The sequence below is a fragment of the Tauraco erythrolophus genome, chromosome 2 (genome assembly GCF_009769465.1).
Source record: "Tauraco erythrolophus isolate bTauEry1 chromosome 2, bTauEry1.pri, whole genome shotgun sequence".
Lineage (NCBI taxonomy): Eukaryota > Metazoa > Chordata > Aves > Musophagiformes > Musophagidae > Tauraco > Tauraco erythrolophus.
Genome location: NC_141466.1, coordinates 12911051 through 12936338, shown reverse-complemented (window position 1 = coordinate 12936338; position 25288 = coordinate 12911051). Strand labels below are relative to the sequence as shown.

Genomic DNA, 25288 nt, shown 5'->3' with positions numbered 1-25288 from the left:
CCTGAGCTGCATTTACAGCTGTTTTCAGCATCGAGCAGAAGGTCGAGATCTTGCTGTTAGCAGCAGTAATGCATCAGGTGTACATAACTGTATTACATGGAGTAAAGAAAGTGGTGTGAAGCTCTAGTTGGTAATGCTTTGAGTAAAATGCTGGAATTTTTACAGAGATTTTGGCCTCGTTTTCTAAAACGCAGGAAATCTGATATAACATGGCCTGTACGTGATGTTTAAAATAAATTCCTGCCTATTCCTTTCTGAAGGCTGAGTGGAGAAGGTCTAACCTTCTCTGTCATGTTAGAAGGACCTGTTAATAAGAGATTGAAGTAGCTGACCTATTGAGCATGATCCCAGGAGATTAAAAGCAGCACCATGGCAGCACTCAGTGAAGGACAGGTTACAGAAGCTTGTTCAGGGCTGACAAACCCATTTTCATTGGTTCTAAAGAAACTCTTGACAAAATGGAAAAATGTTTTGGGTGTCCTCTCTCTTTCTTTGTCTCCTCTTTCCAGTAATACTTTGAAAGATGCAGCAGGCTGAGTGTACCTGCTCCGTGCAAAGGAGGAGGGTGCAGAGCTGTCACTCAAGTGCCTCTTCTCCCATCAGGAAACAACAGATTATAAGCAGTCTGAGGAGAGGGCCATGGGACCCCAGGAGAGTTTGGATATACAGTTCTGGTCCAGATAGTTAAGCTCATGTGAATGGGGCATGTGTACATTAGGAGTAGAATATACATAGAAGAACCATATGTGAACCACAGGATTTGCAGATTATTATAAATTAATTTTAATTTTTGTATAAATAAGTGCTTAATTAGTGATAATCAAATTAAACAACAGTGAGTGAATGGTTTCCAGGATTTTGAAAATATGTCTAGCAATAAGACTACTCCTTTTGTTTTAGATTTTTTTTCATCTTTCCATAATGCTTAAACTAAACTCTTCATTCAGTTCTTTGTTTGAAATAGCATATGACTGTAATTTAGAGTAAATATTAATATGTCTATCTATATGGTAGATCCTTTTATCCTGAGGAACCTAAAGAACATGTCAAGTAAGACTTATCCATAAATCACTTCTCCTTTCAAATACAGCTATCTCTAGATAAGAAGCAATAAGATGGGTAAAAAGCACCCAGCAAAATAATGGATTAAAGGAAATTCAGCTGACTAACCATCTACTCTGACCAAATTAAAAAAGACATGGAAACTATTTGATAAAAAATATTGAATAAAAGAAAGATTCACACCAACTGTCATGTTGCAGGTGGTTGACTGGATGAAGCTACAGGTTTTTAACTATAGCTCTTACAGAGTCCAGAAAACACATTACCCACTCATATGCTCATAAACTTTACTTTATTCCTATTATGTCCATAGATTTACGCAAGCATTCAGTTCAGACTTTGCTAACTGGCTCCTATTAAACACATTGCACTGTTCAGAAGAGGAAGCTCTTGCAAAAGTTCTTAACAATTACTGAGTGGTTTTGTGATATTTACTAAATTAATTTTGAGACTTCTAAACATTAATTAGCTCACCATATTCTATTCTGTTATGTCCTTTTCCCTCCTTTTTTTCCATGCTATAAATCTTGTAGAATATTTTAACCAATTAAATATTGATTGGTGAAGATTGGTGAAGAATGGGAAAGATTTATAAAGATTATTTTAAAATTAATATCTTCATTCTACTTTGTGTGGTTTTCAACAAGTTTTATATTCTATTGTGCATTCTTACCTTTATCTTTTAAAGCTGTAGGATTATTTCCTTCCTTTTCTTTGGCATGTTCTGTAAAAAAAAATTATTAATCTTCAAGGTAGAGTGATAAAAGGTTAACATCTAATACCTCTAGGATAACGATTGATAGAATAATTGGCGGTTTCTAACTGAGCCATGGTATCAATTAAATGTGTAGCACAAAACTGCTTTTCAACAGTTTTAGCATGCTCATAAAGTGAAACCACAATCTTTTCTGAAGTGTGATGAAGGAATAAAGATAACTCACAACTTATTTCACTTTGCAGTTTCTGATAATGAATGTTAACAAGTGTTCCTAAATTCTAAGTTTGTACTTCTAAGTCTTCATGCAGATGCTTCATATTGCCAAGGCTCTATTTGTGCTTCTGATCCAGGTAATGTCAATTAAGTTTTACAATAAATTCACTGAAATAGTATTATGCTTATAAATTCATAACTAAATTATACTGTAAAAAGAAAATGGCCAATGGGTTGCAAGATTTTTTTGTTGATGCAGATAGATCTTAGCGTTTATATACAATTTTGCCCTGCTGTGTTACCTTTGTCTTTTGTAGCAACTGGAGATTTCAATTGTTTCTCTTTTCCAGGATCTGTAAAAGAAAAATTCACACAGATAAAGTGATAGACAGAAGCCATAACTGAGTGAAACTATGAGATTTAAACACAAGAGAGTATGAAACATTGAGATCATACCAGAGACTATAACTGTATGTTGGAAGACATAGTGAAAAATGAAGTGATTGGGAGAGTTGTATGAAATTCATCTGTTCCTGTTCAGAGTTCAGTCCACAAAATATGTTTTATAGATTTAACTATGAAACCCATAAAATTTGCAAACTTCAGCTTAATGTGGGATAAGGATAGTTTTTCAACTTTCTTAACCAGAAATAGAGCTGGCTGTGGCCTGTCCATTCTTCCTGAGTAAGTCCAAGAGTCTCCTTATTGAAACTGTTCTTTTCTAAGGGTCAAATGTGTATCAAATTGAGAAAGCAACACAATAGAGACAAATAGGAGGATGAAGAGTTCTTTTTATCCTGCCTGCAGACAAGTAGTGAAGATGGCTAGGCCACACCATCCTTGATGGATACTGTATGAGGAATGGCAAGTCTCCTGTAAAAGGCCTAAGAAATAATTTGAACCAGATAGAAAGCAAGAATTCTGTTTCACACAAAATGTGAGATCATCATTCTGGGCTGATGAAAGCAAGGTTTCCAAAGCTTTTCACGTTTCCCAAAACAAGCTAGTCAGAAAGAATAGACTTGGATTTTGAATTCTTGCATGTTAAGTGAGTGTTTTAACCATCTGACTACTAGTTGCATTGTTTTATACATGTTATCTGACAAATGCTAATTTACAAGTATTTTCTGGAAAAAAAAAAAATGCAACATTCTCCATCAAATATTAAACAAAAAATGCTTTCTAGTGAGAAACTTGGCAGCAATTCAGTGCCAGAAGATCTTAAAGAAGTCTGTTAGAAGACCCTCACATATGAGAAGAGGTCAAGACTCCTAATGAGGAGGAGGTTGTGGTTAGCAGATAGATATGAAACTTTCAGTAGTAACAGTGTGTAGATGTAGTGATAATTGTTTACTGCCTTAAGCACATACAACTCAAAAATTTTTGCTTTTGTTATAAAAGCATGGAATATGTCCAACAGTAATTGATCATGTTATCAATACAGCTTCTTCTTCATGATTTAGTATTCGGCTCTGTGTAAGACAAACTGATTTCATGGGGAATCTGAATTGAAGGAATGCAGAAATAATAAAGTTTTATTTACAGTGGCAGTAACCATCAAGTGGAAAAACTTATTTATTGTTGACATTAAAATTTCTGTTCTGTTGGGGAAGATGTCAAGGGATAAATGTTTCATTATTTTTCTCTTTCTACACTCTGCTTTTAAAAAGGCAATACTTTCAGATGATATAATTTTTAAAGGAGAGTCTTGGGAAAGGAACTTGTTGAACAGAGTTAAAAGTGTGATTTTATTGTAATAGAGCTGTTTCTTTCCATTTTACTATGTCCCAGACGTCTGCTGCAGAAGCTACTCCTGCTTTCCTTCTTCTACCTTCAGATTTTGTACTCATCAGTTTATGACTCAGTCAGTAATTTTCCAACAATTTACTGCAGATGTCTGTGAAGCCTATAGAGTGGAACCAAGTATCTCTAATATTCCTAATAAAAAGTCAACATCAATTCTTAAATATTAAGTCAATGACAGAAATCTGTGCTAAAAGAAATAAAACTCAGTGAGAAGACTGAAAAACTTGTCCTTCTGTGCTCATGAGTTACAAAATATTCCCCAGAGATATTCCATGTTAGGCGCAATGTTCTCTACAAAAAAAAACAGTGGAAGAGTGGAAGACACAGACCTTTCTCTCTCTTTTTTTTTTTTTTTGGTGATTCACAATTCAAATAAAGATTTTATGTTTATTACAAGAATACATTTAACACAGCTAAATACTACACTATTATACATTTACCAAAACAAATCATTTAATGCACAATATAAACCCTTTACTCTCAGGAGTCTGTCTTTAAGAACTTAAAGTTGTTGTGCACCTCCATTATTAAGAACACAGTTACCAAAACTGTTGCAGAAGATGTTAGCTCAATGATGCATTTTGAAAAAAAAAGAACATTAAACAATTCGGAACTGAAAGCTTAAGTCATTACTTGACAAAACTGACTTCTAACAAACCTCATTTGTTATATCTGCAAACAAGGAGACTTTTGGGAAGGTGTTTCAGAGTCAGGTACCATCTCCAGGAGAAAAAGTAGTCTTTAGGATGGTGTGGCATGTGACACAGATGCTGCTAAAGGATTTAAAAAATGACTCAGGTCTGACTTGGAAATTGGAAATTAAAGTGTAAACAAACACCGACCATATTCTGTAGGACGGAACTTAGAGGACTGTTAGACAGTCTGCCATAACCTGGCAAAATGACAACCTGTAGCACAAATCCCATGACAAGAGCCTTGTGTTACTTGCTCTATATTGATTTGCAGTGTTAAGCTCATATTGACATCAGAATACATAGCTGAGACCTGTAGCAAGCCTAGTAAGTGTGGAGAGAATTTTGTGTGTAAAATAATAAGTATAAGCTTTATAAATAGGTTTTTCATACCGGCACTGCACAAGCCTCTACTTTTTCTCAAGGAGGAATATACAAGGTGAAATTTCTTTTACTTAAACAGACTAGAATTTCTCAACATATTCATTATTACTATTATGGGCTTTGTTTTATCAGTTTGAGTTTGTCTAATCAACCATAATCTACAATTCTGAGTTCCAGCATGAGCATATATTTTTTTTCCCTCATTTATAGATCTGACATTGCTTTATCAGTTATAGGGAGAAGCAATATGTAAAACTATAGCTTACTTCCTTGTTTCATCTTTGGTTTATCTGAGGAAAGAGAAGAGAGGGGAAGGAAAAGTGAAAAGAGAAAAGAAAAAGGAAATATTAGAATGCATGATCACGTAGGAAATTATTTTTAATACAATAAGCTAATGAAAATGTATTTAAATATGTGTTCTCCTTAAGTGCTTCAATATATCTCGAAAGTGATTGCAATCCCATTGTAGCTTGACAGTGTGTGTGAAAAAAGTTCATGATTCCCACCTAGTACCTTGCAGATGTGCAACCAAAGCATAAAAAAAACCCCGGTCTCATATGAGCTGCTTTAACTGATGGTAATTAATTCCTTCGTTAGTATTATTGGATATCACAAGAAAAAATTTTTGCCTTTTCCTCATTTCTTTTCTGTATTAATTCTCAATTATGTTAATAACACACAGTAACTTCCTGGCAACCACCTGACACTTTCTCATGTCATTTTACAAACAAATAGGACAAAGAGTTAAAGCACTACCTTTTTCCAGGCACTTCTGGCAATTCTCTACCTTCTTGCTCTCCTTTTAACAGTTGAAAATGTTACATGCAACTTTGCTTTACTACTAATGAAAGATTATTGAGCTGAAAGGTTACAACCTTTTAGCCCATTTCCAGACCGTAGGGATTTGAGGTCAAAGCTGCAACAGCACGTTTGGTCTCTAAACCCTTCAGGTGTGAAACAATGAACCCATGCCCTGATTGCTAAATAAAAAGGGCTGCCACACTCAAAATTTTTCTGCAAGTTTCCTTATATTTAGTGTTTTCTTTAAATTGCAAATCCTAGTTTTGATCAGGTCAGTCTGTCTAATTTTCCACATGTATCCTGGTGTACAGTAGCTAGCAGAGCGAATTACTCCATTTCAGTCTACAAGGCTAAAAAATCTCTTTCTCTTTTTTTTTTCTTTAAAAACTATTTCCTGTTGCATTCATACTTTCCTGATTGAGACAGTCCTCACTTTTCCTGAGCTTCCAGATACCTGGGATCAGTGAATTAGGTACCGTTTTCTCTTCACTCAAAACATAGCTCAGAGCTACTTCCTTTATCTTATTTGTTTTACTCTTCCATGAGAAATGTACATGCTAATATTCAAAAAACTTCCTGAGAGTTTTTTTTGATTCATTTGTCTTTGGGTGATCAATGTGTTGGCAGCAGCTCCGTACATGGAGGATGCAGAAATGAAAAGCAGAGGCAATTACTGTCTGAAAGCGTTGGTGTTCACTGCTGCTTCCTCAGCAGAGGAACTGAGCTGCTGCCAGTGCTTGAAAGAATCTGCAGAAACAGTTGCGATAGACATTACCTATTGCTCTTATTCCTCTGACTTGCAGAAACTAGATGGCTGCTGGCATGGGGAGACAGTGCTGCTGCTGGTCCTGACTGCTGTCATGGGAAATAGTTTGTCCCCCTTTTGAGCTCTCTGGGGATCACAACCAATGGTTTAGAAATCCCTCCTCAATGCCCACCATGTGAAACTATGGTTTGTACTGCTCATTCTGTGCTTTTCAGGGCACAGTTAAAATATTTCATAGATGAAGGCCCATCTAATGGTGGCACATTGTAGAAGGGACAAATCTTACAGCAAACATCACCTCATTGCTGCGTGAGACAGCCAAACAGAGGGGAAGCAGTGCAGATGGCTGGGGAAGCACTAGTGTGGCAATGGAAAATAGTGTGGAGATACTCAGACGAACCATGACCGAAACCTAGCCCGAGGCCCACCTAATTGTAAGATTTCCCATGGCAACTAAAAAGCAGGTGACAGGTGCTGCAGGGTGCCTGCACTGGCCTGAGTAATGTTGAGTAAAGCTGAAGCTGAGAAACTGGAGAAAAGAAAGGGATAACAGCTCAACTCACCAAAGCTACATTAATAAACATGTCTGACACCTATTCTAAAGGTTACGGGCAAGTTTGGAAAAACTCCGATACGACAAAACTGAAAGCGCCAAATTCATCATCAGAGCTCTAATTGCCAATTTGATCACGAGTAAATACAAAAGTCACCTTGGTAGACAGTAACAAACCACAACAGAGGATGTGTGACATATAAAGGAAGCCAGGGCTGATAAGCTTTGGGTATTTATGCTGGTGTTCTACTACTTTGCTCCTTACCATACTAACCTAAAAAAGTATGGATTGCTTTTAACAATGTACAAGAAGTAAGTAGGAAGGATATAATACTGAAAGTAACAATAATAATAAATATAAGTGTATGTAGTGGGAAAAGACACATCTTTATCTAGATGCTGTAAGGATCCAATCCTTCTCTTTTATCATCATCACTCAATGGCTTGAGCTTTGCTTTAGCCTGGGTGTAGACAGTCTCTTGGTGTTCCTGCTCTGGTTGGCTTGGGAAACTGTATGTAGACTTTGGGACCTTCTGAAGTACGTGCCATCACATGCTATCCTTGTATCCTTTCTTCTTCTGGTGTCCCCGTTCCCTGACATTTCTATTCATGCCACATCCACATCAATCCTAAGCTTTTTTCTACAAACAGCCACAAGATCTGGTCTCAAAAGCTTCTGAATTTCTCTGCAGTGGACCTTCGTGTCTCTTCATGGGGCTAATGTTTCTTTTGGGATAAGAAAGGCAGCTCAGCTGAGTTTAGGGGGCCTCTGCCCCTTTACCTCATTGCAAATCATTCTCTTAAGACTGAATAGTAAAGGCTGATCCCTGCCCAGGCCACAGTAGAGGAAGCCTCTTGCAGGATCTGTGGGACACAAAGTGCCAGCACAGGACTTTTAAGCTGAAGCGGGCTTTCTGCTCAGCTGAAGCTTTTAGGGGGAGTTTTGTGGAAGCAGGACAAAGCCAGTTTCCTGGTGGAAATTCCCTGTTGCTCTGATAAACACAGCAGAGCCCTGGCATATACTAGCAGAGTAATGGATTTAAAGGTTGCTGTCACCCAGCTGTGTGAATCTGAGGTTTTTGTTTCTGCACTATTGTTGTTTAAGAGAGATAATGTCAACATGCTTTGTTTTCTTTTTACCTTGCTCTGCTGCCTTCATTGCTTTTTCTTCCTTCTTTTCAGGTACTGCTGCAAAACAAAGATAAGGTTTAAGTAAGATTTCTAGACAGAAGTGTTGCTCCAACAGACAAAGCTTTTCTTAAATGCTTACAGATTACTTTGAGGCAAAGGATTTCAAAGATTTGCAACCATGAGATACCTTTTCCCCCTCCAATATATGGCTACATAATAAGTATTTTTTACCTATCTGAAAGAGAAAAGAGGAAGAGCAAACAGGAAACTTTTTTCTTTCAGAAAATAAATAGTGGCATTGTCTTCTAGATCTCTGGTGCAACAGAGGCTAAACTGCCGTGTGTATCATGCAACAGAGGAGAGAACACTTTGCCAGCCAGGCGAGGGTTCCCCACGTGAGCGTGGTTTTCTGTTTGCACCAGCAGAAACCTCCACTCTGCATCCCTGACACAGCAGAATATTTCCACATAGCCTTGATTTTGAGCAGGTAGTCAGTCCCAATGAGGGCAGTGGGCCACGGTCAGACTGTATATTACAGGCACTTAACTTAGCTCTTGTGAGAGTTGCAATTTCTGCGTGCAAGAGAGAGGAGTGAACCAACCCACTTGTGCCGCAGGGCTCCTGGGCGCTTACCGACGCCAGGGCAGGCAGCTGTAACAGCCCTGGTCAGGATGTCTGCACATACCCAGTTGATAATTTGTGAGATTTAGCTTGCACAGTTCCTAAATTGATTTGTACAGCTTGAGAGACAAGGGACAAAGATTATTCATTCATTGCTCCACACTAAGGATTAAATGATCTAAGAGGAGGAGGTGCAGGAAGCAATCCCTTCAGACTTTCCTATCTTAGGAAACATACATAAATATAAGTGTCTTTTAGAGTTTCTGACAATTTACGTGGCAGGTTTGGCAACGTACAAGATTTCCTGTAGATTGCTGAATATATTTAGGACAACATATATATTTTCTCATCTAATCAAATTATTCAGGATTAAGTCTTGAAAACATGTAAACACATTTGTTTAGCTATAAATGGCACTGCCAACGCTTCACTTGTGTAAAACCAAGCTTTTGCAGCCATCATTTATAGCTATTATGCTGAATGAGAAGTGTTGCTTTAATTCAGACAGGTATCCTCTTACAGTGTTTGAGACAAAAACGTGGCATCAAGAAAATAAGCTTCACTGTCATTGCCTAGTTTAAAAGTAGTGCAAAGAATAAAGCATAAATGGCAAGATACAAAGCAGAGGGTAAAAATTAATTTACATCAAATGACTGATAAGTATAGAAATGTCTTTACAGCTACAGTTATCAGCACATAACATCCCCTCAGCTTGTTATTTCAGCCTGTCAAGCGCAGAAATAATTTCAACACAATGTTTTATTACAACAAATCACACTTGTAAATTAAGAGCTTGGCTTTTGGAGACAAGGTAAATACTGTGCGTGGGTCATGTCCTGTTATCATTATTTATGTTGAGAAATTCAGGGAATTCAAAGGACCTATGAAGTGCCTCCAGGTGTGTTTACGGTTCTTGGTGAGATGTCCTGGTTGCCCCGCTGGGGCTGGGCTTGCAGCCCAGGCAGCAGGGAAGCCTTCTGAACCTGCTGGGCATGATGACCCAGGCAGCCCAGCTGAGTTAGTATGCTCAGTGGGCTGGAGGTTAAAAGCAGGCTCTTCTGTTCCCAGAAAGAAACCTTTCCTGAGATTCAGTGAAATGTCAGGTATGGACAGATGAACTGCTTCACGTTCACCAGTGGAATGGACCAACTCACACACATCAATCACTCCCCAGTTGTTTTTGTTTATCCCAGGACGCTGTGTGGGGGGTGAGCAGGTATTTCGAGCAAGCTCCATGAAAACAGTTAAATATTGCATCTCTGCACCTCAGTTACCTCAGGTAACTCATTTTATTGAAGATAATCTTCAGTTTGCCTGAAAATCAAGTCTAGGCTGAAAGGATGACAGACGGTATCCACAGAAAAAAAAAAAAGTGAGTACTCAGTTTCTATCCAAGTACCTAACTTTTTATTGGTGTTACTGGACACAGAGAAAGCCAAAGAGGAGCAAAGTCCTTAATATTTGTCATAAATCTCTGCTATTATCTTAATATTATCTTAATCAGCAGAGCTACTTAAATCAGCAATAAACTAGAAACCTACATGCCTAGATGAATCTAGGCATTGAGCCCTGCCACTGAGCAAACCAATATCACAGTGTTTCTAAAAATCTTGCTGAAGTGGTCAGCATCTTGAATAAGCTTATTTTAATATAGAAAAACAGGGTATGAAAAGGGGCACCAGAAACCAGTCCCATATGCATTCCTAAACGTATTTTTAGTATCTAAAGCTGCAAAAGCAGCTATGATAAGAGTAAAATGAATTATTGAGAACTGGTTTTTCCCCAAAAGCAAGTTTATCGTTCTTAGCTAAATTAAAGCAGGTTTTTTTTTGTTTAATTTCTGAAAACCAGAACACTGATAGGATAAAAATTAAAAGTATTTTCTAGATACTGGACTGCAGGGTAGAGGAGCAATACAGCTTTCTGAAAAGATCAGGAATTTAGAGTCATTAAATTCATGTCGCAGTGGTTGATCATGAGTGCAGTTATGATGAGGGAACCAGTCATGCTTGAGAAGTGTTAAGGACGCTATTTCAAAATAACAACTAGTACTATTAATCGTACTCTGGCTATTGGTGCATTCTCAGTAATGCTACAACGCTTCTGTGAGTGTTTGGAAAGAACTTGCTGAGACAGATCAGAGCTATAGTGACTTTTGGGAACTGCCAAGTAGCATCATCTGGACATGGCAGAGCGGTATCTGGAAGGACAAACAGGACATTGCATTATTCTCTTTGCTTTTTGAGAAGGGAGGTGTGAGTCACCTTGATGATGCTAAGAGGTCTTTCATCAACAAGGTAATAGATGTCATCTTAACAGTCTGTATAAATAGAAAGCCTGCACACAAAGAGTTGGTGTTTGGAAAAAGACTCCAAAGAAGGTTTTGTTTTGTTTGTAGTAGAACAGGGACAAGTTTTCTGAGTAGCTCGAGATTTCATCCACTCCACTCAGCATTTTCAAAGTTACTGTCACCTTCGATTTGCAGCCTCAAAGATGATCTATTTGTAAAAAATGCTCCCGTTGCAGGCGTTCCGGATTTGAAAAGCTGATCCTTTATCCATATGACTTAAATAGCATGGATATATTACAATTTTCTTCTCAGCAGAATGTCAGGTGTTAAAAAAAAACAACACAACAAAAACTCCCCAGAAAAACAAACCAAACCAAAATCCTGCCTGAAATAATACAAAATAAAATTAATGCACATAAAGGCAAAAGTAGAAATTTGTCAGGAATCCATATTTTCAGTAAATGCTAGTTCAAAAAATAGATTAAGTAAATGGAGTCTGGACTCTCGTTTATATTTTGGCATTTCTCAGAAAAACTCTTGACAACTTGGCATAATATAGATCAAATGGATGGTTTTAATTGTTTTCCTGATTCCATCATAAGCTTTTTGGAATCAAATGAGAAAGAGCTTAGCAGACATTGTTTTGTGCTGAAAGTAGCCAGGAGAGCAATTCAGCAGTCAAGTATTTCTGCAGTCTCAATAGTTGTAGGCTACAATCAAATTTGTCAGAATATTTTTATCACAAAAGAGTCAGGTTGCATAACTAGCATCCATATCAGCAATATGCATTCAAAAATGTCACTGGTTTTAAAGCTGTTTTGAGACGTTTGCTCGGTGTTAAGGAAAGCTAAAAGAAATCATTCTGACCGGAGACAACAAACACTTCACTCACTGAGCCCCGCGGTCGGAGGCAGGATCTCCTCATCGTGACATCACTAATACCAAGAAATGATGAACCCGAGAAGTGTCTATTATGATGTAGGAAATGTTCCAATTCCCTGCCATAGTGATATTACAGAGCCATTTGTGAAAGAATACAACAAAACTTCATATGACCTTGATAGTTGATCAGAAGTACAAGATAGTGGGAATGGCCCAGGCCTCCTTTTATGCCAGTAGATTGATTTTTTTAATTACCAAAGAGGAGAATTGTGTCAAAAGCCTTGCTAGCTTTCAGAAGGCGACTGTTTACCTTCCATGAATATGCTCAAACATTTTAAAATTTGCCAGCAGCTATTGAATGTTGGAAACCACATTGCACCCAGAGAGGTGCTAAGTCTAAATGGATTAATAGCAGAAAAATGGGAACGAGTAAATAAAAAGCAGCAATAAAGAACAAACAATACAGATTGAAAAGCAATGACTTTGTTCACATTTAGTGAAATGTATAGCTATTACTGACTAATAGAATTTGTCATAGTGAAAAATATATATTTAGAAGAAAATAACAGCATTCTTTTGTGATTCTTACTAAGAGGCAAAAAGAACAGCTGTGACATTTTAACATAAATACAATTTTCTCCCTCGAGTACAGACTATGTTTGAGTTTCAAAATTAGCAACATAAAGTTAAATTTAGATGACTTGTTAACAAGCAATTTTTCACAAATTGACTATTACTTCAGAGCTAACATCACCTATTTCTGTTTAATGGGGATTGGTGACTTATTAAAACAAAAGTCTTATTTACTTAAATACTGGAGAATAATTTTGGGTTCAACAGTAGGCTGATTCTATAGTAAAACCAAGATCACAGAGACCAGCGTTTTCAGTTCTGAGACTACTCTTTTGACAACAGGAAGTAACAGAATGATTCTTGTTTTATATAATAGAAACCTACAATGTTTATTTATCCTTAATGAACTGTGAACTTCCTACAAATTTTTATCAAGTGCCTCTTAATTCAATAATTGATAAGGAAGGGTTTGCTTCCATCCTGCAAAATGCCGGAGACATTATGAACACTTATTACATATACAAATGTTTGCTTCTTATCTAAATATATACACTATTCACTGGAAAGGCTACTCAGCAAGAAAAGATAGAGGTAAAAGCTCTGTTTTTTCCCAAACCCTGCTATTTCTGTTTGTAAACTTTACAAGTGACTTAAAACAACTTTTAATAAAAGGGTAAATATAATCAGTGGGAATAACAATTTCAAAAGGTTCAACATTTCCCAATAGTGGCCAAAGAAAACTTCAAGTTTGCAGAAAGGGACTTAAATCTGAACGAAACAACTGTTTCACTTCTTTTCAGACCCTGATGGACACAGGCTTGGCAGAAATGGATGTTGAAATGTTGACTTCCTATGCATAGTACAGAATTACAAAAGAAATATTTCTGTATGAAAAAGATTTGCACAGAAGCTTCAGGTAGTAGGGGAAAGCTTTATTCAATCACCCATAGCAGCCAGACTACCTTTATTTTCAGCTTTGGCTGTCTAGAATTTGCTAAAAATGCAAAAGCTTAACTGAACATACTGTTTTTTTCTTTAGTTTCTCTGTTTTGTCTGGTGGGAGTATAAAGAGAACAAATGCCCAAATTAGTCTGGTTTCTGTTTGCTCAATACAATTAGCTGCAGAGCAACGACAGCATTATGAATTTAGCCCATGAACCAGGGAACTTAAAAACATCCAATAAAGGGAATAATGTATCAGCTTTGATTTCCTTACATTAATCTCCACAGCTGCAATTCTGCAACCCTTCCTTACGCTCCAGAAGAGCACTCTACTGCCTTGCCATTCAGGCTGACTACTTGTGCCAGTATTTACTGGTTAATGTAAATGAGGCTTTGGAGATGAACTCTAAAGTAAAAGATGATGCTTGAATGATAGCAAAAAACCTGGAAATTCTGATTTCCCTGCCTTTGACTTGCGGTGGACAGCTTGGAGACCACAATTCACAAGTCTGAGCAGTTGATACACGCAGCCCCATTTGTTTGAAAGGGAACGCTTATAGAGCAAGGTGGTCATTGATATGAATAAAAATGGACTGAGAGTGAAGTGCAGTTTGCAATTTGCCATCCTATATTCCATTTGTGTCTAGGATACAACTGGCACCTGTAATGTTCTTGAAGGCAATTTGGAGCTAGTGTCTTGCATTGCTTATATGTAAAGAGTCAAACACTGCCATGAACAATTAACTATTTTGAATCATAGAATCATATAATGGTTAGAGTTGGAATGGACCTCAAAGATCATCTAGTTCCAAACCCCCTACCATGGGCAGGGAAACCCTCAACTACACCAGGTTGCTCAAAGCCTCATCCAACCTGGCCTTGAACACTTCCAGGGATGGGGCATCCACAACTTCTCTGGGCAACCTGCTCCAGTGCTTCACCACCCTCTGAGTGAAAAATTTCTTCCTTATATCTAATTGAAATCTCCCCTCTTTCAGTTTAAAGCCTTTGCCCCTTGTCCTATCAATACACACCCTTGTAAAAAGTCCCTCTCCAGCTTTCCTGTAGGCCCCCTTTAAGTACTGGAAAGCTGCTATAAGATCACCCCGGAGCCTTCTCTTCTCCCGGCTGAACAGCCCCAACTCTCTCAGCCTGTCTTCATAGCAGAAGCGTTCCAGCCCTCGGATCATCTTCGTGGCCCTCCTCTGGACCCATTCCAGCAGCTCCATGTCCTTCTTGTGTTGAGGACTCCAGAGCTGAACACAGTATTCCAGGTGGGGTCTCACGAGAGCAGAGTAGAGGGGCAGAATCACCTCCCTTGACCTGCTGGCCACGCTCCTTGCTCATCTTGAACCCTTTATGTTTCTCACCAGTTCCGGTTCCCTGTGCCTTCTGGAAAGGAGCAACCTTTGGGGCAAACACTGATGCTCCCACACCTCCCACCTTCTCCCATCAGCAGTTCTTTTATGAATGGAAGGCAAAAACTATTTCACTGCAAAACTTCCTGCACTCAGTGAAGAAAACATCTGTTCAGTCACTGGGTTTGTGCTGCAGCTGAACCAGCAAAAAGAGAAATATCACTCTTTGGTCATGTCTCTCTAGAAGATTGGTTGCTTCTCCTTCTTGCCTTTCACAAAAACCTTATGGCTTGAGTTACGGTTAGAAACGAAATTTGATATAGTTGGAGAATTACAGTTTGTTAGTCTATGGACAGCTCAGGGAAAAGACACCTATTCTCTAGAGGTGCTTTGAGGTGCTTCAGGGAAGGAGCCATTATAAATTAAAAGGTCCACTGTGTTTTACATAAGCCACACCTGTTAGCAGTTCTGTCACAAGAAGCTTTTTCATTAACGGTAGAGTTAACAGCAGCATTCTTCCATTTCAATTTTAAAAACAGATAAAGTTACCCACCTTTTGACTTCAGAGTTTCCACAGATGCTGTAAAATAAAACATTCCAGGAAACAAATTTTGCAAATGCATAAAGAAAGTAAGATTAATCCTAACACCTCTTCCCTTAGTCAATATGCTACCTATCCATGCAGAGCAGGTCTTCATTTATTTTTGTACAGAGAAAAACTGACACAAACATATGTTGCCTGTTTGGATAGTCTCATGACAGATGACTAATTGACCTGCAGATTAAAATCAATGGAAAACAAGGTCAATAGTTAAGTTATATATGGAGCTTCAATAGCTCCACTCTTTTCAGGTAATGAGAAGGAGAGAAAGAGTAAAAACACGTTTCAGAATAGGCACGTATCAAACATAGATGGAGGGTATGCTATAGAAATCTTATAATGGTTTTTTAGTTTATTGGAAACTCAAAGCACAGAACTCTTCTAGTATTGATACAGGAGAAGATCCACTTCCGAAAGTCTTCCTTGAACATATATTTTTGCAGTTTAATTTGTTTATTATTCTTTATAATTGCATTAACTAAATCCAAATTGATTGAACTACCTTTCTTCATTATTCACACATTTATTCTGTAGTACTGTGACAGGTTTTTATGCTATAAAAAAGGAGAGATTCATTTTTCTATAAATTGACTGTCTACTGTAGGTATTTTTTGCTCAGAATTTATATCTGAGAAAACAGAGTCATCTGATGAATGAGTCATCGAGCTTGACTGTAAAAGGAGTTGAAAATCTCTATGCTCTCCCAAATTTGGATAAACTGGAGAAGTAGATTCCAGTCAGGAATAAGAAGAGCATCTTGCTATAACAATAAAATGTGTGGATGCTTGGAATAAAAACGAACAAAAAAAACAACCTACGTTTTTCCTCCCCTCCACACTCTGAAACTCCTATTTTCTGTTTTCTTCTCCATCCATTTACTGTAACCTCCAAGCAGGCCCCCTTCCTTGAAAATATAAACCTTTTAAAAGTTGAAGTAAAAAATTTTGAGCCTCATTGTTCTTCTAGCAACATTTGATCAGATCTCAGTTCCAGAAGATAAAATGGCTGCGTATCTGTTCCACAGCCATTCATTTGCTTAAATAACTTTGATTAAACCAGCAAATCTTTATCTCTGGCTTTACTCTTTTTTTGTCCCTTTACCTAATCCTGTCTCAACTTAAAATCAAACCAGATAAATGAGACTCTAAAACGTACTGTCTTTCAGAGGTCTTACCATGTAGTTTTACTTCTTTCTTTGCTGTTTTGGCTGTAAAAACAAACAAACAAAAATGAAACATTGATTTCTGACATGAATTAATTTAAAACATTAAGATAGTTGAAGCGTAAGATAAAAAGAGAATATTCACCAGTTTCCATCATTTTTTCTTTCTTGTGTGGTTCTGAAAAAGAAAAAAATCAAGTATACTTTTCTCTTCTTACAATGCTTTGTTTAGTTGCCCTGGACAATCATTTTGAAGTTACTAGCAGTGGCTGGATGTGGCACATTCCTTTGGACTCTCAGTTCAGGTGAGCCCTTCCCTACTTTCCTGCATGTCAAAATAAAACCTTTGTAGTTGTCATCAGCCTCTTGAGGGGTTTTCACACTGTGCAAACAGGGTCAGATTAGCTGTTAACTATGGAAACCAAAGGATTTAACTCTTTGACTCTTAAGGTGCTAAAAGGAAACTCTAGCTACAATGCAGGTTAAAATATCTGCAGTTTTACTTCAGGGTGGTCAAAAGGGAGACCTGTGAAGCAGCCTTGTGTGCCTCGGGTCGTCTGTGGTAAGGTCCTTGTTTTAGTTCCCAGATACTGGAGAACGAGCAGAGTGTTTTGTCCCGCCACTGCCGCTCTACAGCCATGGGAGAAGAGGGAGGGGGTCCCGGCCAATTTTACATGAATACACAGCGTGCCAGGAGCCATGGCCCACAGGAGCTAATCACCAAAACAGGATCTGGGACTGAAGCTGTAAAAACTTCAGCCACGGTACCCTCTGGGATTCACAAATTTTTAAGGATAGTTTTTGTAACAGCCCTTTCCATCTTGCCAGGATGTCCTTCAAAACCCCTTCAGAGAGGGAGTAGGTGGCCTTCCAGGGGGAAGAGGGAGAGACGCAACGTGTCTCTCAGAAACCGAGTGTGATCTACCAGCCAAAGCTGACGTTCACAGCAGAAAAAAAATAGATAAGCTTTTGCTGTCTGCAGATGCTTTTAAAAAGCATATGGAAAAGCTCTGCTCTGCAGGTTTGGATCCACACAGGAAAATCACCTAAATTCAAGAGTATCTGAGCTGACTGATTACGAGAAAAAAGGCAGTTGCTATTAAATACATGCTCACTGCTTACCGGTATCTGATGATTATATTTTCTCCATGCTCATTATAGGATCTATTTGAATTAATGCTGTGGTATACAGTTGAGGAATATCAATGTTTAAACAGTTTCCACTCTAGAATCAAGATACAAAGTTCCATGTTCAAAGTGATTCTGAATGTTATACCCTCACTAATAGCAAGCATATCATTATATTTGATCTATCCTTGAATTGAATAAGCAAAAAAGAATGAGCACTGCCAATAGAAAATTAAATATCTTGATCAATAACATTGGAAGTGTTCAAGACCAGGTTGGATGAGGCTTTGGGCAACCTGGTGTAGTGGAGGGTTTCCCTGCCCACGGCAGGGGGGTTGGAACTAGATGATCGTTAAGGTCCCTTCCAACCCTAACCATTCTATGATTCTATGATTCTATTAATAGAAGTAATATTCACATTAAATATTAATTTATAATCAATATTAATACGAATGCACAGTGAACATCTAAAAGAGGAATACTCCACGGAGAGCTGTGAAAATAATCCATATAAGAAAGGGCAGACTGATCTGAAATATGAAAAAAACTCCACAACTGCTAAGTTTTAAACAAAATATGTCATTACTCCATGCTTCCACTACCAGTAAATTTATATCAAGCAATGTATATAGCTCTATCTGAAATAAAATATTTGTTTTTATCTGGGTTTTTAAATCTATTTGAGGAGCCAGCTTGTATATATTTTAAAGAAAAATGTAGTTTCTAAAATAGTGTCTTGCTCTGAGTTCTTAAAAAAAAATAAATTGGATTTCTACTTTTCTGTTTTTACTAAAAATATCGATGGAATTTCATTGCAATTTCATAAGCAATATCCTTCAGCCAAACGTACACTTTAAAGCATCTCGACTAGTTGACTGAAATCAGGGACCTTGCTTTAATATGGTTACATAAAGCACATTTTGATGTATTTATTATATAACACACACATATTTAAAATATCATAGGGGCTTTATAGTCGGATTGTATGTGAGAGGTGAGGTTCAGTAGAAAAGGTCAAGGAGCAGGCTGATGTGGTCAAAGCAATGAGCCAGGGATACGATTTTCCCAGTAATACGGAAAAGTGATGAAGCTAAAGAGTGAGTTGGCATTAAATAGATTATTGCCTGAATAAATGTTGCGTTTTCTTGATGGCATCCTACCTTGTGTGGCAACCTTAGTATAGGTGAAGAAGGAGAAATATGGCAAAAAGTGAGAGGACAGAAGTTTGGACCTCAGTAGTTTGGCTGACTCAATGCGCTTAATCATAAAAACAGCTGCAGCTTTGGTTTGTGTAGCCCAAGTGCTCTTCAGAGCATCCAATTTCATACAGATATTTTAGGACTCATTCTGTGAAATGAGAATTTTGATTGGTTTCGTGGGGTTTTCTGCTTTGCTATTGCTCAGGACAGCTTCTTGGAAACTGAAGGAAATGTAATTATGACTTTAGTGGTTCTGAGGCAATTATTTTCGCCTCTCATTCTAAGATCTGTCAGCTCTCATGAGATCAGGGAACAGTATGACATTAACAACACTCAGCAAGTGTTTTTGCAAAGTATAAAATTTTCCATTTATTTAGCTTTATTTCCTGTTTTTCAAAACTGCAAACATAAGGAAGTTCTATAGAGCTTCTTTTATAAAAGTTTAACTTCCAGAAGCATACGAAATAAGATCCTTTCCCATGAGAAAAATTAAAAAAATTAATAACACAGAATTTGACATCATGCATTTCTGAGGAAATCTCACCTGATATGAAATTTCAGCTGATTCCTGCTCTGATATTTTAATGGAATGATTAGAAACCTTTATCACATGAGCCATAAACTTCAGGAAACTTCAGACCTATATATTTTCTTTTTGCTAAAAGTTGTCATTGCTTGATCTCAATGCCTTTTTGTTTTTTTTTCTTGTTATTCTTTACTAAGAAGCAGTTAGTATGACACACGAAAGGACATTGTCAGCTGTAGACACATTAGGCATTTGCCATGACATTTGTCATTCTTTTTATATTTGAAAATTTCTGTATCTATCTGAGACTGTACAGCATGTTTTTATTCAGGAAACTTTTGCTGGTAATATATTATTTTTCTACCATGCATGGAATTGAGATTTGATTTATTTTGATGTTTCACCGCCGTTATAAGCTCTGATGCTTTGAACAAATGGCTTTTCTGAATAAAAATTGGCAAAGTTATGTATAACATGCCCACAAAACTATATAAATGTGTTTTCTGTTTCATTACTAATGACATACTCCTAGACATCCCTGGAGTAAGTGGGATACAGAAGAGAATCTGAACCTGCCTCTGCAGCTCTTCCCTAAGCCATGCTCTTCCTTAAAGCACAAACAGTGCTGAAAAGCATCTAGGCTCGCACATGTGGTGCCATCTTTACTGCCAGGATGGACAGTCACAAACCATGACCCTCTGCCATTTGCCAGGAGAGAACATTTGATATCACATCTTAATTTGTATAGCTGTGTGTGCACATATATGTGTGTGTGTGTGCATGCACCTGTGTTATCTCCTAACTCAGATAAAGTTTTCATGTCCAAGATATGTTCAGAAAAATAAAAATTGAATATGGAATCACATAGACAGGGAAAAGTTTAAATAAATGACATTTCAAGTGGATTTGTTGTTCTGTGATATGCACCACATGTTAAATAACCAACACCGTTCTGTTTGCACTCAGTAGCTGCATAAAAACGATACCACAAGTATTTCAGTGAAGCATACTGTTGTCATATTCCATGCAGTGTCTTGAATACTTAAATTCTTAGACAGCAGAAAGTTAGCCAGGTCTTACAGTCTTGTAATCCTGGTTTTATAGTCTATAAACCTGTCATTTCCCTTCTCAGACCTTCATATCATGTTGGTTAATTAAAACCAAATGAGACAGGGGTGATAAAGCTCTCTAAGATATTCTTTCATTAAGAATATTGTGAACATAAGCAGCTAGATACAGAAAAGATCCCTTTAGTCCCTTCTGTTGAAGGGAAAGGTTGCAATATGAGCTCAGTCACATTGTTAGACCTGAGATAATCAGCCTGAGAAAGTTTTGCATTAAACTAGATTTTTCCAGTTCTCCTGCTCCCGAGAAGAACTTGTTCTGTTATGTTTGACTGCACTGGTTCAATGTAAAAAAATTCACTGCCATCATACACTTTGATTTATAATGATAATGAACTGGAAAAATACATTTAGTTCTGGAATAAGAACACACCAAGGAAACTCTATACTTGTAAGATCATGTCACGCATATACCTGCTTTTCTACAAATGAACATCTTCTGAGGAGGATAGCAAACAGCTTTTCTAATGGATTTTTGTAAAGAAAAGGAAAGCAGATGACAGTTATCTGTATCAGTATCTTTGTATTAGAAATCTGCTACCATGTTGGGAAATGTTTAGGAAAAACATTGTGCAAAGAAAAGAAAGAAGTCCTGGATGAAACGCAAATGCTTTCACTCCAATCTATTGAGTCTGTAGCTTTTCTTCACAGGCAGAAAGCAATGGCACCAAAACTGAGGATGGAAGTCTTCACCACTGAGAAATGTCTCAGGATCCCCAAATAAGGTAGAAACCACCAAAAGTTTTAAAGAATTTATTGCAGAGGATTAAAGTTATACTGTCCTCTTTGGTGATTTTGCTTAACAAAATAAATAAATAAATATTTGTGAGGCAGGAGATGGAGGTATTGCATCATATCCAAACACTTGCTTTCACTAGTTGCCTTAGCTTCATATTAATACAGCTAGTTTCTTGTTTAATACAGTTTAATACAGCTCCTGTATAATTTTTTATGATTGATGCTCAGAGAGGAAGCAAGTATTAGGATAGACACCATCAAATTGACCAAGGTCCCTAATATTGGGTGGATGTGGTCAGTCCTCACCAAAGGCAAGCTAGACACTTGTGTTTTCAAAACCCTCCCACATAACCATATATGAATTTTACTATTAAAGTCGTTATCGGAAAGCGGCTAAACTAGTCATAGCTTGGTAAGCTCCTCTTTATCTTTTAAAGGAGTCAACAGACTCTGTCTTTCCCTCAGAAGGTGTACAGCACCCCCAAAAAATCTTGATGTTGATAACTTTAACAATACATGATCTTCTCTGTTATGTAGACATATTTGAATAAAGATTACTACAAACTTTCATTCAGTTGTAGTACACCTTTTCTGACTCATCAGCAAGCTAGATGGAAAAAAAAAGGAAAAAAAGAAGTGATCAAAATTCATTTAGCATTGTACCTAGGATGTGTATTTTAGAAAGTGGGGTCATTCTTAGATTTCAGATCTTTCTTTGAAGTTGATGGGATCTGTCCTCCCATACTTGAGTAGGCAGAAAGTCTATCATCTCTTTTAAGAATATCAGGTTGTATTAATTCAAGCAAGCGCCTTCTTTCCACAAGGCTCCAGTATAATTATAGTGAAGCTTAAAAACAAAGCTGTCTTAGAAAACAGATAGGTACTTTTTCCTCTCCAGAATCTGAAATGCTCTGTTAGTTTCTGAAAAAGTTGAGATAATCAAGAGAAAAAGAATCAGCATAAGGAGGAAGTAGAAAGAATGCAGATTTCTGATTTCTGTCCTGCCAGCGTTGCAAAACTCTACTCAGAGATAAAACACTCCCTGAGGACTCATATCACATGCAAATAAATCAGTTGCTCAAGTCAACAGTCTTGAAGCGTATACTTATGTAAATATAGAGTGTATTTGATCACTCTTAGGAGAACTAGACTTTCATCACTTTTGCCACATGAGAAGAGGAAGGTGTGGGTCTTCTGGTTTCCCATCAGAAGGAGCAGAACCAATACACAGTGTAGATGTATTCATAGACCACAGATGCTTAATTTCCCATTGGAATAAAAATATTTTTGATTTAGAATCCTTAAAAAGAAAATTAGGTTAATTCTACAATTCTGACTAGGGCACTGGCTGTGTTCAAAACTGATGTACCACCCTTGAAAAGGACTCTGAAATCCTTACATGTTATGAACAGAGCCTTGTGAAAAATCCATTCTTAATGCCTATCATTAGCACTAATTTGTTTTAAGAACAAATTAGCTTCACTAGTCTTAGAATGTCTGGCATGAGCATTCAGGTTAAGGCTCAGGTGGCAAAAAAAAGAAATTTATAAATATGTTGTGATTTTTTAAAGCAGAAAGATCTAGAAGATCTTCACTTGTAAAAAAACTTAACCCTCATTTCCTTTTAAATAGGGATCTGAGGAGTACTTCCAGCATTTTGAGAACTAAGATGACTAAGCTGATCAGGTGCAAGTATTTCCAATCAATCCCCAATGAGCAGAAGAACACTCTATTGGATTTGGAAAAATCCTGCATTGAACCACATCTGTTTGAACCAGGAGCACTCTAGGGAGGTATTTCTACATCACTTCAGGTGGAACTTCTGAAAGGAGGGCAAGCAACATGACAAATTAGTGAGTATGAGATCAGGTGCAGCAGTTACATGCTGGCTCACAGACCACAGCAAAGTGAAAGTAGTTAAGTTTTACTAATTGTCTCTCACTGTGAGGTGGAATGAGTCTTATTACTTTGTACCGATTTATGACGAGAGCATATCCACTGAGAGTGGTCATAGCTTGGATAGTGCTTGGCCATTACCACTTGCTCATGCTTTACTCTACCTTTTTTTGACAAGGAAAGGACATCTGCTTCAAGCTCTGTAACCCATTAAAAATATGAGTCTGGAACAGGTATTTCAGAAGAGAAAGAAAACTCTGAAGTAAGTGTCAGTTGTAGGTTTTGCCTGTCATTAGGCAAACACAATATACAGATTAAATTAGCTAATCCAGTAACAAAAACAACAGACTCTAAAAATTAATGCAATCAGATCCTAAAGGAATAAATTTAATTCAAAGTTAATAAACTTGGAACAGGACCTCTAACTGTAGCACCTGACTTAGAACTGGGTATTGATGTCTGTTAGCCCAGAGGAGTAGGGTAGAATGAGACAGGGAGCAAAAGCTTTGGTATATTTGGTCTCAGAGCACAAATCAAAGGATCATGTAGTTAAATATTTCTAAAGGCTTTTTTGAGTACCTTAATCAGGACAAGCAACTTCTTCAGAAGGTATTTGCAGAGGCAGCATCATGAAGGAGAACATTGACAGAAGGCACTAGGAGAAGTGTGCAGCTCAGGCAGTCAATAAAATGCTGAGAAGAGTCTACCATATGCCTGAAACAAACCCAGCAACCACTATTTCTGAAATAGGTAAAGCTTCAAACTTGGGCACTCCAAGCAGCTGGTATAGAAGAGAAAAAACTCAGATTATTTGTGGCACTCTGCAGACTAAAGTGTTATGGTGCATTGGTAATGACTTGTTTTGTACTTATGATACTGGACTGCAACTTCTTAGCGCAGAAACTTTCAAATCTGTAGTTGATGTAGACCTGTATGACAATGTGAGAAAATTCATATTTAAGAAACATCAAAGTGAAGCATATTGTGTTTCCGCTTGTTCTCTCTCTAAAACATAGCATTGTGATATTCAAGAACATCATAAATTGTAGATGTAATATAATCACATATGGTACAGAAGACTCTAGTCCACACCACTTCTTCCCTGAAAATCAAGTGCCATTTTCATAATGGTCTCAATGATCAAGATGGGGCCCTTTCTGGCAAAGCAAAGGTGATACCACTTCCAAAAGACTAATGCCTGGGAAGGTAATAATATACATAGTGTACGTGGTAGTCTGGATTCAACAAAGCTTAAGCATGCACTTAAATGCTTTGCTGAGGCAAAGTTGAGGATATGCTAAGTGCTTTGCTGAAATTGGGCCCAATTCTTGCCAAAAGCTTACTTAAATCATGAAACAACTTCATGACTATGAAAGATTGCCAGTGTCAGAACAGAACACCTTAAAATGCCTTTTCTGTAAAGAGTGGACACTTAAATAATCCTTTTAGCTCTGATTTGTATTTAAATAGCATTTAGTTTTGACCCTCTTTCATTGTCATTATTGTTACTTTCATGTGTTAAGTAATTTCCTTTCTGTAGTTAACTTGCTCCCCCTGCCTTGCTCTTAAAGTAATGCAATTTTTGTGTTAGTGATACACTGGACTGTAGCATTTAATAATATCTGGTAATAAAAAAGGAAACAAGACTGCATTTTTAGTTCAAGTATCTCCACAGTTCACTATGATGTGAAAGGGAGTATAGGAAATTATTTTAACTCTATATGATCCTGAAATAGAGGATAGCGTAAGGAACGTATAGACACAACAGTGGTATGCCAGGCTATGAGACTGGACATTTCAATATCCTAGCAAAAGTAGCAAAAATACCCTAAATTCTAGGCCATTTACTCAAAAAGATTTTCAAAATTGGTGAATAAAAACTGGATTTCAGATTAGAAAGCTTAGTGTAAAATAACCTATTTTATACTCCATATAAATAAATTCTCTATGTAAAGAATTCAAGGTTGTAAAGTAAAATCTTCTAACATTGGAAAATTCTTCCCCTTTGAGGGTGTATATTGTGACATAAGTCAAGAATTCATTCTTCCTTTCACATTCAGAGTTAGATAATGATCCATCTTACATAATCCTGTGGACATTTTAAGACCTAGTGTGCAATAGT

The 25288-nt window shown here is 37.3% G+C and overlaps 1 protein-coding gene across 1 annotated transcript in view; it reads right to left on the bottom strand.

The window, feature by feature from the left end:
* The window catches only part of TRDN (triadin), a 205717-nt gene that overhangs the window by 67806 nt on the left and 112623 nt on the right, over positions 1–25288 (bottom strand). Inside the window, exons 17-23 of the mRNA XM_086632103.1 lie at positions 16701–16733; positions 16568–16600; positions 15346–15372; positions 8136–8183; positions 5142–5165; positions 2296–2346; positions 1736–1786 (exon numbers count right to left, since the gene is read on the bottom strand). Coding sequence (XP_086488229.1) covers positions 1736–1786; positions 2296–2346; positions 5142–5165; positions 8136–8183; positions 15346–15372; positions 16568–16600; positions 16701–16733 — 267 coding nt within the window. The remainder of the gene's footprint in view (positions 1–1735; positions 1787–2295; positions 2347–5141; positions 5166–8135; positions 8184–15345; positions 15373–16567; positions 16601–16700; positions 16734–25288) is intronic.